Source organism: Dermacentor silvarum, chromosome 4 (assembly GCF_013339745.2).
Source record: "Dermacentor silvarum isolate Dsil-2018 chromosome 4, BIME_Dsil_1.4, whole genome shotgun sequence".
NCBI classification, from domain to species: domain Eukaryota; kingdom Metazoa; phylum Arthropoda; class Arachnida; order Ixodida; family Ixodidae; genus Dermacentor; species Dermacentor silvarum.
The window spans coordinates 5,331,401-5,348,759 of NC_051157.2; the positions used below are offsets into that span (position 1 = coordinate 5,331,401).

At 44.1% G+C, this 17,359-nt stretch overlaps 1 protein-coding gene across 2 annotated transcripts in view; it reads left to right on the forward strand.

Annotated features, from left to right (window-relative positions):
• LOC119449355 (sorting nexin-25) overlaps positions 1-17,359 on the forward strand; it is a 112,213-nt gene that overhangs the window by 93,804 nt on the left and 1,050 nt on the right. For both annotated transcript variants that reach the window (XM_037712523.2, XM_049665181.1), the window contains 2 exons: positions 9,075-9,256; positions 17,014-17,111. In XM_037712523.2, coding sequence (XP_037568451.1) covers positions 9,075-9,256; positions 17,014-17,111 — 280 coding nt within the window. The remainder of the gene's footprint in view (positions 1-9,074; positions 9,257-17,013; positions 17,112-17,359) is intronic.

Sequence of the window (17,359 nt, forward strand, 5' to 3'; positions counted from 1 at the left end):
GGCTTGTCTCTATTTTCAGGTGGAAAAGTAACTTTTTTTGCAAAGCCAAATATAATTGTAATATTTTATAAGTCCTAGCATTTCATGGAGTTGACCTGACCACCAAATTAAATTGTGCTTCAAATAATTAGGTATTCCAGCATTATCTAGCGCAAAAATAACTGAAAAAAGGTCCTGCTTTCGAAATTTTTTTTCATGGTAGCGGTAACACTATGTCAGAAAGTTTCCGCATGCTCAGTAGTTCTCTAAACAAGGTGCACTTAAAGAATAATTTTGGCCAGACGTTCTCGGCCATGCTTCAAGAAACGAGCCCTGAATACCATACTTTTTGCAATTTTCAACCTTTTCAGAGTTAAAAAAAAAATCACTAGCAATTGGCCTAAAACTTCAAAATAATTACGGTGCTTAGGTCGGTATCCCAGCTAAGCTTTTGCAAAAAATAAAAAAATAAAAACATATCCTTCACTTATTTATATGCCACTCTGACAAGCAATACATCAAAGACAGTGGAGCTGTATAAGTGAGTTCTAGTGTATAAGTGTATACACTTTTACACGCATTCACGAGCATAAGTGTACAAGTGAGTTTCAATCAATCAACTTTATTTCCTTTGGGTAGGAGGAGTATGGGACTAAAAGCTCGAGCAGCTTGACGAGGTCCCAACCCCATTACAGTTGGCAAAACAGCAGGATGGCAGTCAGTCATGCACAAAGAGTACAAATAAATAGACGAATATTGCATAACATCGAGTAACACAAAATTATGTAACAAAGCACTAAACAATACAACCCATTTGCATAGGCTTGAAATGGCATGAACATGAAAGGCAGTGATCGACAAGAAGAAGGACAAAAATTCGAAAGGATGTACTATTCCTGAAAATAAATGAGCTGGGCGAAGCGGTTAATGAGACAATTTTGATTGCACGAAGGATCAAAATCTTCATGGTTTAATAAGTTCATCAGGGAAGGGAGCTTGTAGGACAAAGATTGTTCATCATAAGTAGTTATAGGAGTGGGTACAGTCCACATTTCTTTGTGCTTGGTTAGACGAACACTGGGCCGGTATTTTGTAGCGATGCCTTATGCCTTATGATAGACTAGTCTTATCATCCACCGCTCACGGCCAGCTGATCCCGTTGATAACTTGAGCGGACCGTCGCTCTGACCACTGACCAAGCGGGAAAGGCATTAGCATCGGAAAGCATCGCTACAAAATACCGGCCCTGATCATGAGAAAGAAATTTACAGAAGAATAAAATTTGGTTGGAGTGCATACAGTAGGCATTGCCAAATCCTGACTGGGAGCTTACCACTGTCGTTGAAAAGAATAGTGCACAGTCTTTGCAAGCTACCGGTGCTAACATATGGGGCAGAAACTTGGAGGTTAACAAAGAAGCTCGACAACAAGTTAAGGAACGCACAAAGGACGATGGAACGAAAAATGTTAGGCCTAACGTTAAGAGACGAGACGAGGGTGGTGTGGATCAGAGAGCAAATAGGGATAACCGATACTTTAGTTGACATTAAGAGAAAAAAAATGGAGCTGGACAGGCCATGTAATGCGTAGGATGGATAACTGTTGGACCATTAGAGTTACAGAATAGATACCAAGAGAAGGGAAGCGCAGTCGAGGATGGCAGAAAACTAGGTGGGGTGATGAAGTTTGGAAATTTGCAGGTGCAAGCTGGAATCAGCTAGCGCAAGACAGGGGTAATTGGACATCGCAGGGAGAGGCCTTCGTCCTGCAGTGGACATAAATATAGGCTGATGATGATGATGTCATTGCTTTAAACTTAGCAAGATTAATTATGTTATCGGTACCATACTTAACAAGAGCTTTATAACACAACATCAGCCTATAATTATACAAACAGAACACTGGAAGAATTTCATACTTTGTAAAAAGAAGTTCTGTAGAAGAGGCATAATGTACAGCAGCAATACGTCGTATGGCTCTTTTCTGCAGCAAATACAGCTTGCACAAATTTGTTACACCAGTAGCACTATGCTGCAGTACTGCAACAGAGAGGACACTGAGGACACCAATGGCAGATGACATCTTTGAATAGAGGTTTTCAACATTCCCTGTAAAGTGCTTTGAAAAATGTACTCCAACGGCGTTAACAGAATTCACCATCTTTAACTGCTGAGAGCCCAGAAATAAATTCAGCTTCTTTAGGCATCTAGAAAATAATTTGTGTTTTTGAAGGATTTATTTTTAAAGAATTCATCGAGGGCCAGGCATCTAGGTCAGACAGCGTTTTGTTAGCCATTGCTTCTATCTCTGTTTCTAAATTCTCTGTAATAAAAACTGTCTTGTCACCAGCATAAAAGACAAATGTTGCCAGTGGCGCACCGACGGGGGGGGGATTCGGGGGTTCTAACCCCCCCCTGAGGCCGACTTAATCCCCCCTTTTAATTAACCCCTTTTCTTTCCTTACGCATTTGAGTACTGCAACTAAGATGTAAGACGCGCAATCGTCTGCACACTCGCCAAAAGCGAATTTTTTTGACAATTTCCCGTTAAGAAATCGAAATTAGTGCTGTTTAGAGGGTATTGGCAAACTGTCAACCCCCCCCCTGGCAGAGATCCTGGGTGCGCTACTGAATGTTGCGTTGTCTGTGCAGTGTACAATGTCATTTATGTAAATAAAAAATATGAGTGGCCCTAGAATGCTTCCCTGTGGCACACCAACAATGACCAGCTTCCTTGCAGATGTTTCATTGTCGGTATTTACGAATTGTACCATAGTTTTCTAATTTGCTAAGAATGATGGTATGATAAATTAAGTCAAATGCCTTGGATAAATCAACGTATATGCCTAATGCCATTTGATTACGACTGAATGCTTCCTAAACCCATGTTGAAAATCTTGAAACAAATTGTGGTGATTAAAAAACGATAGCAATCTGATATGCATTAATTTCTCAATACCTTTCGAAAACACTGGAATTATCGAAATAGGTCGATAGTTGTTTAGTGCCCCCTTATCACCGTGCTTGAAGACTGGAACAACGCGTGAAGTCTGCGTTTGTTTAGGAAATATGCCTGTAGATAATATTAAGTTATAAATATGGGTAAGAACATGGCATATAATATCAAGCACATGCTTTATGGGACAAATCTGGATACCATCGGTGTCCAGGGACAGGCTGTTACCTATATTGCTGACGCAAGAAAAGACTACTAAAGAGCTAGTTGGGGCAAGAAAAAGTGTGTTACTAAACGCACTTACAGGCAGGAACTGAGCATAGCTGTTGAGGCCATCAATGTCATTTAACTGAGGTTTTAATGAGAAGATTTCATTAAATGCATTTGGTATAGCATTTCTGGAAAATTTCTGCCCGTTATGACACAGGACATCTGGAATATCTGAAATTGAAATAGGCTTTAACTAAGCATTCAATTTGCGCCTGATTACATCACTTTTTGGTTGGCTGGGTCACTAAAAATTCCCACGAAATAAGCATCCTTAGCAGCCCTAAGCTAATTTGTGAGATTATTTCTATCTTTCTTTAACTCCCCAAGCAGGGCTGGATCTCTAGATTTCACCAATAGAGCATACAGGGCATGTTTGTGTTTAACTATACCAAGAAGCTCAGGTGTTAGCCAAGGTTTTCGTGCTTTGGATGTTCGTGTCATTCTTTTCTTGGTGAAGTGTTTATGGTAAAAAGTTTTGAAAGTGCTCATAAAAGCAGTATGCGCAGAGTCACTATCTTCTGCTCTGTAAACGCTGTTCCAAGTTTCATGAGTAATAGCTTGGCGGAATGCTTCAAGGTTTGATGAAGTAGTGGACTGAATAATGACTGGTTTTTATGTTTTACTAGCCAGGCAGTGGATTCCATTTACTAGTAACATAATACCTAGACGAATATCAGTGTTCACAACGTCGGCCTTTAATGAATAAATATTAATGTTTGAAATGAATACATCTAATAGGGATGCACCTACAATAGTCACGTGCGTTGCAGTAGATATTGTGTTTGAAAAACCATAACTTGTGATGAGAGATTGAAAATACTTTTGCAGCGGGGAAGACGAAAGCATGTTTATATTGACGTCATCGCCCAAGATTAGATTGATTTTCTCTTCTAATGTATAGCTGAAAAGCTTTTCAAGAAACACAAGAAATTGGGTTGCATCACCTGACGGCGGTCTGTACACAACGGAAAACATAATGTTATGACTCTGCATTGTTAACACCTCATAGTCGGAAGTTAAATCAATGAATTTGTCTATGGGCTCAGCCACGATATCGTCCCTGAGAAAAACCGCGATACCACCCCGACACTTATCCTGATGACTTGGATAGCCAGGAGGCTGAAACATGTGCGATGTGGGCGTCAACCAAGTTTCAGTTAACATTATTGCTGTAAGCGGTACTCCGAAAGTGTCTATTTTATTTGGAAGTGATCGAACATTTTGGTGAATAAACGTCAATTCTGGCTTTTTAACTGACACTAACGCTTTTATTTTGGGTGGAACATAGCCCATTATCAAGCCAAGTCAAACATGATTAGACCCAATTTGCAAATTTTGGACAGGTCCCTTGCGCTTCCATTGACACACACCCGGCTGACCTCTGATTCTCTCGCCTTGATGCGGCAACCATCGGTCCAAAGAAACTTCCAATTTTTTCCTCTCTTCAGAGCCAATGCTTGCTCAAAAAGGCGCTTGTTGTCGGCCGTCAAGTGTTCATTGATAAAGACTGGAGCGGCTGGGGTCTTCTTCTTCTTCTTCTTTGTGGGGTTTAACGTGCCAAAACCAGTTTTGATTATGAGGCACGCCGTAGTGGAGGGCTCTGGATTAATTTTGACCACCTGGGGTTCTTTAACTTGCACTACAACGCAAGCACACGGGCATTTTTGCATTTCGCCTCCATCGAAATGCGGCCGCCGTGACCGGGATTTGATCCCGCGATCTCGTGCTCAGCAGCGCAACGCCTTAGCTGACTGAGCCACCGTGGCGGGTAGCGGCTGGGGTCTGAGAGAGATCAAGGTGTGTCGTAGTTAACCTAGCCTTTCTAGCTTTGCTGATAAAATCAGCCTTCTTTGTTCTCAGGCAAAATCGCGCTATTATGTTTTTGTCTTTCTTGGCGGGTACACAGTGAATGACGTCAGTATCTGCAGAGGTCACTGGACACCCAATCATGTCTCCAATTTTTTGCAAAATAGCATTGCAGTCCTCTCATTGCGTGCACAGTATACCCTTAATCTCGATGTTGTTGATTCGAGAGTACTGCTCCGAATCTGCGAGCCTTTTGGCTAAGTGCTCGTTTTCTCGCTTTAAAGCTTTATTGTCCAATGCTAGCGCTTCCTGATCTTGTTTCACTTTTTCGTACAGAAAGTCGAACATCTCTAGGTTTTTGCGCATTTCAACCACTTCTCTTCGAAGTACGTCAACCTCGCGCGACAGTTGTGGCATTCGTGACCGTAGTTCACAATGATACACCAGGTCGGCAGTAGTAGGTGTGGCAATATGAATTGGGTGGAAAGTTTCAATTGAATGAAAACTAACCTGCGTAGTGAAATGCATGGGTTTAGCTGCAGAAACTTGTTGCCACAGCCGCTGCTGCCAACCGAAGTGCAGAGCATGAGCGCGGTCCCGCTTAAGTAGCATCGATGGCAGCGCCACGTCAATACTAGCGAGGGGGTGTTGGGTCATGGGCTCGCTCGAATGCAGCAACAATTTCTGCGTTCAATCTTAGTGATGGCTCTTGTGGAGACTGCATTGCAGGGGCCGTATTCTGAAACGTTCCATTTCGGCGATAGTTCGCCTAGGCGATAGTCGCATTCAATAAGTCAACCGGTTGCTTACCCGTAACGTCAGCATGCACTACCAACACGCACACTCGAACGCTTCGCAAAACACACGAGAGTGCGCACCATGCGAGTGCAGAGCGGCTCGGGTGTGTTATTTTCGAATGTATCGGCTGCAGTACAACACAGGCGTGTTCGTTTATTCAATATGTGTTGGAAGCACGCACTGACACCGTGACGTCAAAATGAAGTACACCGGAACTACTAGGTGGCGCTACTTATTTTCCAGTTTTTCTCAACCACCCAATCAGCGTGCACCTGTAAGTGCAAAGCGAAATATCGCCGAAGTGGCACGTTTCAGAGTACGGCCCCTGTACCACGGCATCTGCTTTCACCGCCGCAGCCATACAAACTTCTGGCTGACCTCCGACACGGAAAAAAAAATACAAATTACTGATTATAAAAAGCACGCATATAAGTTGCCTACTCAAATTAGGTATACGCAAGTCAACTTTAATTTTATAATCATAAATCATTACATTACAAAACATCATTGGGACTCCGACACACATTGTAGTGTATTTAGATTTGATATCGACCATGCCATTGCTTGCTGCATGAAAGCTGTTACGTAACTCCCCTTGAAAGCTTCAATGTGAACCTATATTTTTCCTTTTTTTTTTTTTAAAGCAAGAAATGTTTAACTTTCCTTTAAACAATTTAAACAGTTTAGGGCTCTGTCCTGTCACCTTCATTCCTTCCATGTGAATCATGCACTAGCTAAGGCTTTTCCTCGACAAAAGAACAATTAATCACCATAAACGAACTACCTAGTCGCAACTGTGCATAGAGGATCAGTTGAACTATTTTTAACGGCATGGCACGACTTAATGTTTACCTGCATTTTGTGAGTGACAGCACAGCATCAACTCCGCGTTTATTTGTCGTCGTTGCCTTTCCATAGCATCATTCTTGAACAGTGATATCGTATAAAGGAAGTTAGCAGGTGGCACTGTACTGACATAAATTGCAAAAAACGGAATGCAGCTAGCATGACCCGACAACTGCCAGAAAGCCAACCATTCACAAAAGGACAAGTTCTTGCACTATGGCCACAAAATGGTGCGATACTAATTAGGAAAACACAAAAAAAATCGCTATTGCTAAGCTTGTTTAATGTCCAACATAGGCAAGCACGCCGCACCATGTGCATGGACTACAGAATTAAGCGCACCTTATCAGCTTCTTGGGTAGAGCAAAAATTTTAATTGTGTTATTTTCAAGGATCAATCAACTCACGAGACATCAGGAGATGTTCACTCTCTTGGAGTGTGTTTACAATCTGGATTAAAAATACCTAATATATCAACACAAAATTGTGTTAAAGGAATTTTTTAAGATAGAATTACCTCAGAATATGTTAATCTTCATCCCTGCAATATAAGCTCGAAGGTACAGAAAAATGCGTTTCGTTTATCCGAAGTTTCATTTAAGCGAAGCACCCTAAATTGCAGTCGTTTTATTCAAGAAGTGTCAGAGTGTTTGCTGTGGTGAAAAAAACAAAACAAAAATCTACTGTGTTCTGCTTCTCATATTGTAACTTTTTTGCGCAAGGTTGTGTTAATGTGCAAAAGAATTTCCTATAATTGTGCACAGTTCTTGCATTCAAAATAATGCTGCAGAATTTCATCTGCATCTCTTAGCATCTGGTCCAAAACAGTAATATCTGTCTTTGTCAATAGAATCATAAATTTCATTACATATTTTACCTATAATATTTTCAACTGTCATTAGGAATGCTCTGAATGGTAACAAAGGCAGAATTTCGAGCCTCTTATTCCAGGCTGTGTGGATGAAGCAGTATAGTGACTGTAAGATCCTGCCTACTCTGCCTACTCTTCCTCCTCAGGGATCATTACTTACGTAGTCAAGTTGTCATGACAGAAACACCGCTGCAATATTGACATCTGTATTTGCATTAACTTTCCTGCAACTGCCTGATAGATTGAATGTTATTCATTATTTATAGCATCACCATTTGACATGTTTTTTCGTTTTTTTCCCTGTTCCGTAAGCCGATGAGGTAGGCGGTAGTTCCATTTAACCGAAGATCACGGAAAGATGAGTTCCGTTTAACCCAAGTTTGCTAACCTTGTGCCTATGGACGGCCAACCAAAATTCATACCATTGTTCATTTATCCGGCATTTTCATTTCAGCGAGTTTCTTTTATCTGGAGTCCGCTGTATATTTGCACATACAAAGAATGCCTGAAAGTAAAACATTAACACAGCAGCAAATAAAAGAACATAGATAAACCATGTTAGAAACAATGTTGTGAACACACTTTTTAAAACAATGTGGAGTGGAGTTTTTATGTGCGGGCCCAATACTAACTGAATGAGAGTTTAACATTGCATTATTTGGGTACCATAGCTCTTCCATGGTCTGTCAGGTTGATGATAGATATGATAAGATGCGCTTTCTATCCCCCATATTCTCAAACGATGCTCGACTCAAGGCTCTTTCCACTGAGTTGAAGAAGTGTTCAAAGTTGAGTTGACTGTTCAAAGAGTGTGGTGTACAAAATTCCGCTTTCTTGTGGCTGAGTCTATGTAGGCCAAACTGAGCATTGCATTAATGTCTGGCTAAGGGAACACGGTAGTACCAATTACATAGCTGTCCTTGGTAATTTGGCAGCTCACTGACATGAGTGCGAATTACAACTATACTTTACTTATTTGGAGGAGTGTTAAACGGTCAGACAAGAAAAAACAACACTGTGCCCTTGTGTTGTTTTTCCTCGTCCTGTCATTTAGTGATCCTCCAAATAAGCTTCAAAATGTACCAACGATGTAGCCCAATTTTCAACCCTTATACTTTAACACCATGGTGTGTCACGACTTGGACATGTACACATGGCTGATAGTAGAGGCTGTCGATATGAAGAGAGATGACCTTAAAGCCGTTAGTGCGCCGTCCATTTCATAAACGAGTAAGGAGCTACAGTTCCTAGAGTCTGTGCATGCTGCCACTCCATGACATATAGGATTTGCGCTTAGACGTGTAGGCATAATCTCTGGTGATTACGTGTCTTACTTCTATGTTCTCTCTTTCAGGGGCTAACACCTACATAATCGGTGTACACCCTGCAATAAATTTTAGTTGGAAGTAGCGCTTGTCCTGTGTATTTGTTTGTCTTTCGTCCCTCCTGCATTATTTGAAGATAGTTACCAGCCCTTGATATGTGTCTGGCCATTGCATTCTCTTTGCTTAATAAGCACTGCCAAGTATTTTATTGTCTTGTTTTTCAGGCAGCTGCGTGAGTGGGTGTCGTGGGTGTTTTCAGAGCCCATGCAAGTCTACATGTTGGACATGCTGCGGGAGTCGATGTGGCCTGGAGGTCAGCTCGCCCCCGAGTGGTCACAACGCTCGGAGCAGGAGCAGCTTGCCGCTCGCAAGCAGGCCAAATCATTGCTTCTTGAAAACTTGCCACGTTAGTAGTACATGTGTTTACATCGGCATGGCAAGTGCCGATAAGGTCTCCCTCATGTTCTTTACTTATTACCTTTTTGCTTATTCTGTTCCAGCCACTCTTGCAATTAATAATTAAACCTAGTAAATACATTCAAAGATTTCGATGCATTTCCTTCCTTCAGCAGGCAAGACATTTTTGGTTGCATATTAAATGCTTTGAAGGTCTGTAGTCAGCTAGAAATTTCAGGGACCACGCAATTTCTTGTTTTAAGGCAGAGCATTTTTGCCTCATTTTAAGCGGTAGGTAGGTATTTCCTATCTTGCCACACTTCAGACCTCTGCAATGAAAAGAAATGCATGACCAGCCTTCAAGCACAGCTGCTCTAACCACGAGGCCACAATCGCATGCATCTTGCCAAAGCTGACTAGTTCTTTGAGACGTGTGTCACCTGCCAGTTTGTGTTCTTTCCTCGCGACAGCTTTGAGATGCCGTGTTCGACTGCACCATCTTCGGGATCGACCTACATTCCCCCGTACTTCCCTTGTAGCAGTTAACACTACGTGGAAACTGTACTGCTTTGATGATTGGCCCAGGTCGAACAAGTTTTAATGTTTCACTGCCGGAGTGCATATGCCATCGTCGTTTTAACAAAACAAAAACATCAAGCCTGCAACCAGACGAGGATGGTGAAAGAAGATGGGAGACACACGAGCTCTACCTCGCAACAGTTTATTGAGACCCACAAAGCGGAATGTGAAGCCATGTCGTGGCCGAACATCACACAGGCACAGCCAGCATGTGTGTGTATACACCATTGGGCCACAGTCAACTTTACTGCTGACCAGTCGGTGTGGCTTAGCGGCTATGGTGTTGCACTGCTAAGCACGAGGTTGCAGGATCAAATCCCGGCCACAGCGGCTGCATTTCAATGAGTGTGAAATGCAAAAACACCCATGTCCTGTGCATTGGGGGCACATTAAAGGTTCCCTGGGGGTCAAAGTTAATCCAGAGCCCCCCGCTACAGCATGCCTCATAACCATATCGTGGTTTTGGTGCATAAAACCTATGCAGGATAAGGCCAGCCCCGACCACACTAGCAGAAAAATGCACGCCGTGGAAGCTGACGCTCAGCAGCTTTTTAGATGCGCAGCATCTTATAGCGGCAGCCTGTCCCGCGGCGTAGTTGGCGTCGGCGTCCGTCCGCACCTCTCCTCATTCTCTCCACGCCAGCTGTGCGATAACGCCTTTCTCCTCCTCTCCCCCTCTCCACGCCATCTGTTTAACGCGCTTCTCCTTCCATGTCTTCATCCGCCACCTGTGCGATAGCGCGCGCATGCGCGCCTCTCTCTCTCCTCCTCTTCTCCGCGCCAGCTGCTTATATAAACCTGGTGCATGCGCCGCTTCCTCAGTTGCTGCTTCGGTTTAGTCACGCTGCGCCGTCCGATGCGCTGAATGGACGTCAACGAACTGTCTGGCACATCTTCAAACAGCAGCAGCCAGTTCATTAACAGAACCGCGAGCACCTCTGAAGACAAGGCTGCGCAGAGAAGAACTTGCGACGCAGAACGTAAACGTTGGCGACGTGCAGCGGATCCAGATTCAGTTCGCCAACGCGAAGCCGCTTCGAAACGTTAACGTCGAGCAGCGGATCCTGAGCTTCGAGAACAAGAAGTCGCGTTGGTTCGTGAACGTCGAGCATCAGAACCTAAGGTTCGGGACCGTGAAGTTCAACGTAAACGTACGAAGCGAGCGGCGGAACCAGACCTTCGAGAACGAGAAGCCACGTTGGTTCATGAACGTCGAGCAGCAGAACCTGAGTTTCGGGACCGTGAAGTTCAACGTAAACGTACGAAGCGAGCGGCGGAACCCGACCTTCGAGAGCGTGAAGCCGCGTTGGTTCGTGAACGTTGAGCAGCGGATCCTGAGCTTCGGCAACTTGAAGCAGCGTCGGTTCGCGAACGTCGAGCAGCAGCACGGCGTTCACGCGATGTGATAGTGACCAACGCAAGTTAACACGTAATAAAAATGTAATAACACCAAGTTAACAACGTTAATAACACCGTAATAACAACGTAATTAACGCCGTTATAACGACCGAGATGCTCCGCATCAGCCCATGGTTCCCCTCAGGAAGATGGTGTGATTTTTTTTTAATATCGCGGGAGGGATCAGTTCTGGACCGACTTATCGTGGCTTGCTGCGTACCGCAAAAGAAGACCAATACGAGTGGCTCCTTCAGTGACGTGCATGTGGGAAACTGGTGTCGTGCTGACCCGCCCGGGCACTCAATTCGTACTTGCGTCTGGTGTCAGCAGGGCGACTCGTTTCACACCATCGTCTCCTCGTGTCAGCTCTTGTTCGCACTTGTTTTAGTTGTCGTGGTTCGCGATTGATTTTACAATGATGAGTATAATCTGAGACATCCCAGTGACATCCCAGTGACAAGACTGACCCCGAATACAAGGACATGGAGGTGACACAGAGGTGACACGGAGGCCGCAGCAGTGCTTTACCGGCAGTGGCGCACCGCGTGCGTTTTTTTTCCAGTGTGGCTGGGGTTGAACACAGGCTAACAGACTTGAGAAAGGCTGGACTGAAGTCAAGTGTACTTGAAAACTACAATAAGTTTACTAAGACATTGCTGCAGTTTCTGCACAATGCAAAGCTACAAGCCTTCATTTGATTTTATATTACAGTTAAACCTGCTTATAACGAACCTCCATATAACGAATTCTTGGATATAACGAAGTTTTTCTAATCTCCACCGTTACTCCATAGAAGCACATGTATTGAAGCATATAGAAGCACACAGACCTCTACGTAACGAAGTGGCAGTGGGAGACCTCGAAATAACGAATTTTCCCCACCGACAACCTAGAAATTTTGCCCCAAATTTTGTCATTTTTGCGCGAGCACCAACCGGAAGCACCTTCTCCGCCGCGACGGAATGCAAAGCGTCGGCATCGCACTTGGCACGCTCGAATTCACGGCGACTGCGAGGCGAGAGCAAGCGCACGTGTGCGTGCATGCGAGCGAGCATGCGCGAGGTGGGCATGCATCCCTCGACATGGCGATCTTGCGGGTGTGACCTTTCCCCCTCCCTTCATTCAAACCTGATCCCGCCGCTTGCTGCAACTGGCCTAGCCCGCCAAGCTGGCACTCTTCTTTTCCTGTTGATGTTGCCGAAGGGAAAAAAAAAAAAACGTTTCTTTTTTTTTTCAACGCGCTGGCAGCGCCACTCTTTGGTTACTGTGCAAGTCTCTGCGCTTCACTTCACTAACCTGACACCAGGTGGCACTATACGATGCTACGATCGTGTCGCTAGCTCTTCGTTTCCGACGCCTCGCGCTTGTGCGAAACGACATGCGTCCACGCATCCAGTAGCTGGTGTGACATTCCAAGGATGAGTGCTTCGACGAAAAAATGCAAGATATTGACCTTGTCTGCAGTTCGCTTTGAAGATAAGCCCGCGCGGGTGCACACTTTTTCCACATCGCAGATCGCTTTCAAGATACAGCAGCCGCCGCCGAAGTAAACGCCTCCCTTTCTCGCTTCCCCCGCCGTGCCTAGCGGAAGCGCGCTTCCGCCCCTCCCCCCCCCCCCCCTTCTCCCTCGCGCGCGCGAGATTGAGTCGGCTGACTCCCGCAAGCTTTCCCTTGCACACACAGCGTACGGTGCGTGGCGACGATGTTGCTTTGTTTGGGCTTTACACGGAACCTCAAAGCGACGTCCACGGTGACGGCACAAATGCGCTTCGCAATAAAATGTGCTTCTGCGTGGTTACTACTCCGACGGCGACAGCGAATTCGCACCCCCTACCGGCACCCCCTACCGGCAGTGGCGTTACCGGGAACTTATCTCAAAGGCCATGCTTTTGTGCGCGGCAATCTGCAACACCTGTACGAGCAGGAAATACGTCATGGTGGCCATGTTGTAAGTTCACTATCACTGGCGACTGTCGTCAGGGCGTCGCGACTCGAGAATCGAACGTCTGCACACATGACATTTTGCCGATTTGTGCCTGTGCGTGTAGAACAAGAAAAATAGTACGCACTAACCGTTTGGTGGGCAATGAGCGACTACAGCTTAAGCGGTCATCCAATCATGGTGTTCAATGGGGGCTGGGTGGGGGAATCTGCGCGACTACGTTTAAACCGCAATTACGCATTAAGTGGGTACGTATTAACGAGGTTTGACTGTACTATCCTTACTTTGTATAGCTGTCTGCTAATTTGCTGTCGCAATCGATGCTTCGCTTTTCGGGCGAAACTGGGACTTTTTTGTTAATCACAACTTTAGTGTATTGGGAGTAAGTCTTGAGCAATAGTACATATGGTAAGCGTTTCTTTTTCGAATTTTCGTGCCGAACCTGCATATAACGAAATCCTCTTTATAATGAAGTTTTTCGGGAATTTGTCAATTTCGTTATATCCAGGTTTAACTGTATTCCCCGTATGCCTTGCAGCAAATACAAACAAAGAAACAAAAAATACAAACAAAGAAAAAAAAAGTTCATGCACAGCTGTGCGTCTTACTATCATGCCTGCGTTGCATTGTGAGGTGCAGCTGTGCAACAAGTGAAGAAAATGATGATGGTTCAGCTAGACAAGAAAACAACACAGAGACACGCATAGTGTGTTTCACAACAGTAAATTAAGCTTTGCTTAGTTCGCTAATCATCTTTCATGGTTTCTGTGCAACATTTTATGCATTGTTATTTTTCCTATGACACAGTTTTCTGTAGATCAGAAAAACGTGAATGGGCCTTGCACGGTGTGCAAAATTTTATCGAAATTGTTTGGTGTTTTGTAAGACAAGTTTAATGAAATGTAATATTTGAGCAAGATATGTGCAACACTTGACATGGATGGATTCTAAAGGCAACAGCCTGTATTTGCTATGACTGTATATCACATTCACTTGTCTAATGATGAGGCGTTTGTGTCCTGTGTGATTTTGTCTGGTGCAGTTCTACCCTTTGTATGAGCTCAGACAGTGGTAAAGTTTCTCCTTAGTGATGACACACTCTTAGCAGTCTGAAAAGCTATCTATTCTCATTTACAGTAATAACTAATTCAAAGCAAGCCAGATTCATTGAAGCCATTTAATGCTGGCCGGAACAGTGCCAGGAGTCTGTGCTGGCTGGAAATTGTTAGCAAAGGCAGTGGTAACGTGTTATAGAGAATCATGTGCAGTCTGTTTAATGGGGGATGTGGGGCTGAAGATTAACCTTTGAACCATAGCAGGGATATTTGTAAAATGTATAAGCTTATGTATCTTCTTGTTTTAAGTACATATTCTAAATTTCATTAATACAGACCAAGTAGAAAAGAAGTTATGGCTGCCATACGGACCAATTAGGCATGTCACCTTAGGAAAACTATCATTTTAGAAATAATGAAGACACGCTGATTGTATTCCTTAGATACCTTCTTGGGGGGTTATGGTGCAGGATAAGGCCAGTCGTGTGTTTTTCATTACATTTCTGTTACAATGTCATCACTTTGAGACGAAGTTCAATTTTTTTCGTTGTCATTATATGTGCAATATGTAATAATTTTTTGTGTTAATAATTATTTAGATATACAAAATGTACCTCATCTTGTTCATGGCAAAATTTCAGCCCAGGTACTTCATTGAAAGCAGGTTTTGGCCAAGCAGTTTGGAAATTAGTTTTCCTAAAGGTTTTGTTCGACCCAAAAGTGCAAACCGAGCAAAATGAGCTCAAAGATTTCAGAACACACTATTTTATTTTAAGACCAAAAATAATTCAAGTGCGCTGCACCATAGGTTCGACTCTCCTCTTCAATTCGAGCCTGCTCTGCTGCAATTGCTTCAAGTCGTCTTCACTTCTTTTCAGCTTTATAGCAGTTCAGCGCCCTTGCCTGTGCTCGCAGACAAGGGCGCCGCAGTCAGAGTTACCCTTTAATTTTTAGTTTTTACTTTTCGGTCTGCTGTACTCTCGGTGGAAGGTCTCCCATGACTAGAAGGCCCGAAAAACAACATCTTAGTGCTGGCATTTACTCCGTGTTTGGTTCCTTGCCTGCTCTGTGGCCACGTCTTGAATGCAGCATTCATGGGTGCTCTCGACAGCGAGCGAAATTACAATTTTCGCCAGAAAAACACATTTTCCGGCCCGCATTATCCTTTAAGTGCCATGCCTGAGTTTGGCTATGTTTCAGCTCACTCCGTGCCTTTCCCAAGATAATTTTCAATGGGGAATCCCTGTATACCTTGTCATGTCATCTGTACAAGAGTTGGTTAGACTGAAATTCCATGATAGCTTTTATTTGTTTGCGACAGGTGGTGTAAGAAAGGTCAGTTTCAATCTCGCAGCATGCGTCTCTTGATTTCAGACATAGCAGAGTGGTACAACATTACACTGTTTTTGAGTGATGCATAAATCCAAGAACTTACTCTTTCGGAGGACTCCAAATGGAGGCGAAATGCAAAAGCGCCCGTGAGCTTGCGTTGTAGTGCACGGTAAAGAACCCCAGGTGGTCAAAATTTATCCGGAGCCCTCCACTACGGCGTGCCTCATAATCAGAACTGGTTTTGGCACGTTAAACCCCAGAAAGAAGAACGGAGGACTCCAACATTGTCTGTGAGGTGTATTCAAGTGATAACTTGGCGTAATAAAAAAGCGGGCAAGCTTGGACTCGGTCGTATAAAGCTTAGGCACAGCAAAAGTGTCAATCCTCAAGTCTTACTGGCTGCTACTGCTAGGTATTAACTTGGTTGCTGCTACGTCTTAACTTGGTTTAACTTAACTACGCATGTAGGGAAGGTATTCTCGGGCGATCATTTTTGAAAGGTACCGTCCCTTTTGCGACTTTTTGCGTGACCAGCACTGGACGCGGGTGCCTACGAGCGACAGCGTTCCTGGCATGCCACAAACGCAGGCAGGCAGGAGCCATGTCCGTGTCGGGTGAAGCGAGCGCGCACCTGCGCCGGTGTTTACTAGGCAACGCGAGGTGACGTCATCGCCGCTGCTTCGGCGCATGCGCGGCTAGGCAACGTGGGCGGCGTCGGCAGCAGCTCTGCGCGTTGCCTCGTTGGTGCTGCTACAATTTGTTTTTTCTCTCTCTATCTCGCTCTCATTTTCTCTTTCCCTCTCCCGAGCATTGCGCGCGCCACGCGCATGCTCTCCTTCCCTCTCTTTAATGTCAAGGCAACGTGTGCACGGCACGGAGAGAAAGCGAGGCACATGCCGCTCCGCAAGGTGGTTATTAGGCAACGCAGTGATGTCATAGCTCGGCGAGGTTTTGTGACAGCAGGCGCCACTTTTTACGGTTAGCTAGAACAGCTTCGCTGTTAAAAGGTGGCATGCCTAGTTTTTGTGCTCCTGTTTCGTGAAAAACAGTATGCCATTTCACAGGAGCCAGAGTCTTAGATCATGACAGTGGCTGCTAATATGACAGTTTGAAAAATTGCAGTGCATATCATGAGCCAAGTTTAAGAAGGCAATGTAATATTAAAGCTGTAACCAAACAACTCTGACTGAAGTATCAGGAAAAGTATCTAAGAATACAGAATACCAGCTAAAAGTATTTGCTAAATATGCAAAAGCAAAAGTTTGTTAAATACCAAAATACTTCCTAAAGTACCTAAAATACAATACTTTGAGCAGAGTATTTAAGATATGTACAAGTCTGCCTTTGGTTTGATGCACAATGAGCTGCACTGTGTGTTGTCTAAAATTGTGATTATAATGAAAACGTGAAAATGTGTTTCATATGCTTTGTCTTTAACTAATTCTTTTCTCTATATTGCAGACATTCTCGATGTAGTCGGGCAGCAAAATGCTCGCAGGGGTGCAGCCAAAGCTTTTGATGTCTTCCAAAATGTTCGTTTGAACAAGCAGCTTTTTTATGTAAGTTTTGATGCATTTTTGGCACTTCAGTTCTGGACAAGACTGTTACATTTGGCAATCCCTAAAATGTTGCTTGTGTATGTCCTTCATGTATCTCCTGTCAGCTTTCCCAGAAGTACACTAGTAACCAAACGAAGCCATTAGTGTGCTTACATAATGCTTCTGTGATTTGCCTTCCTTATGTACCTATCAATTTAGCTTTAGACTTGACCGAATTTTAACGTTCCTTGCCAACTGTTACTGGTCTG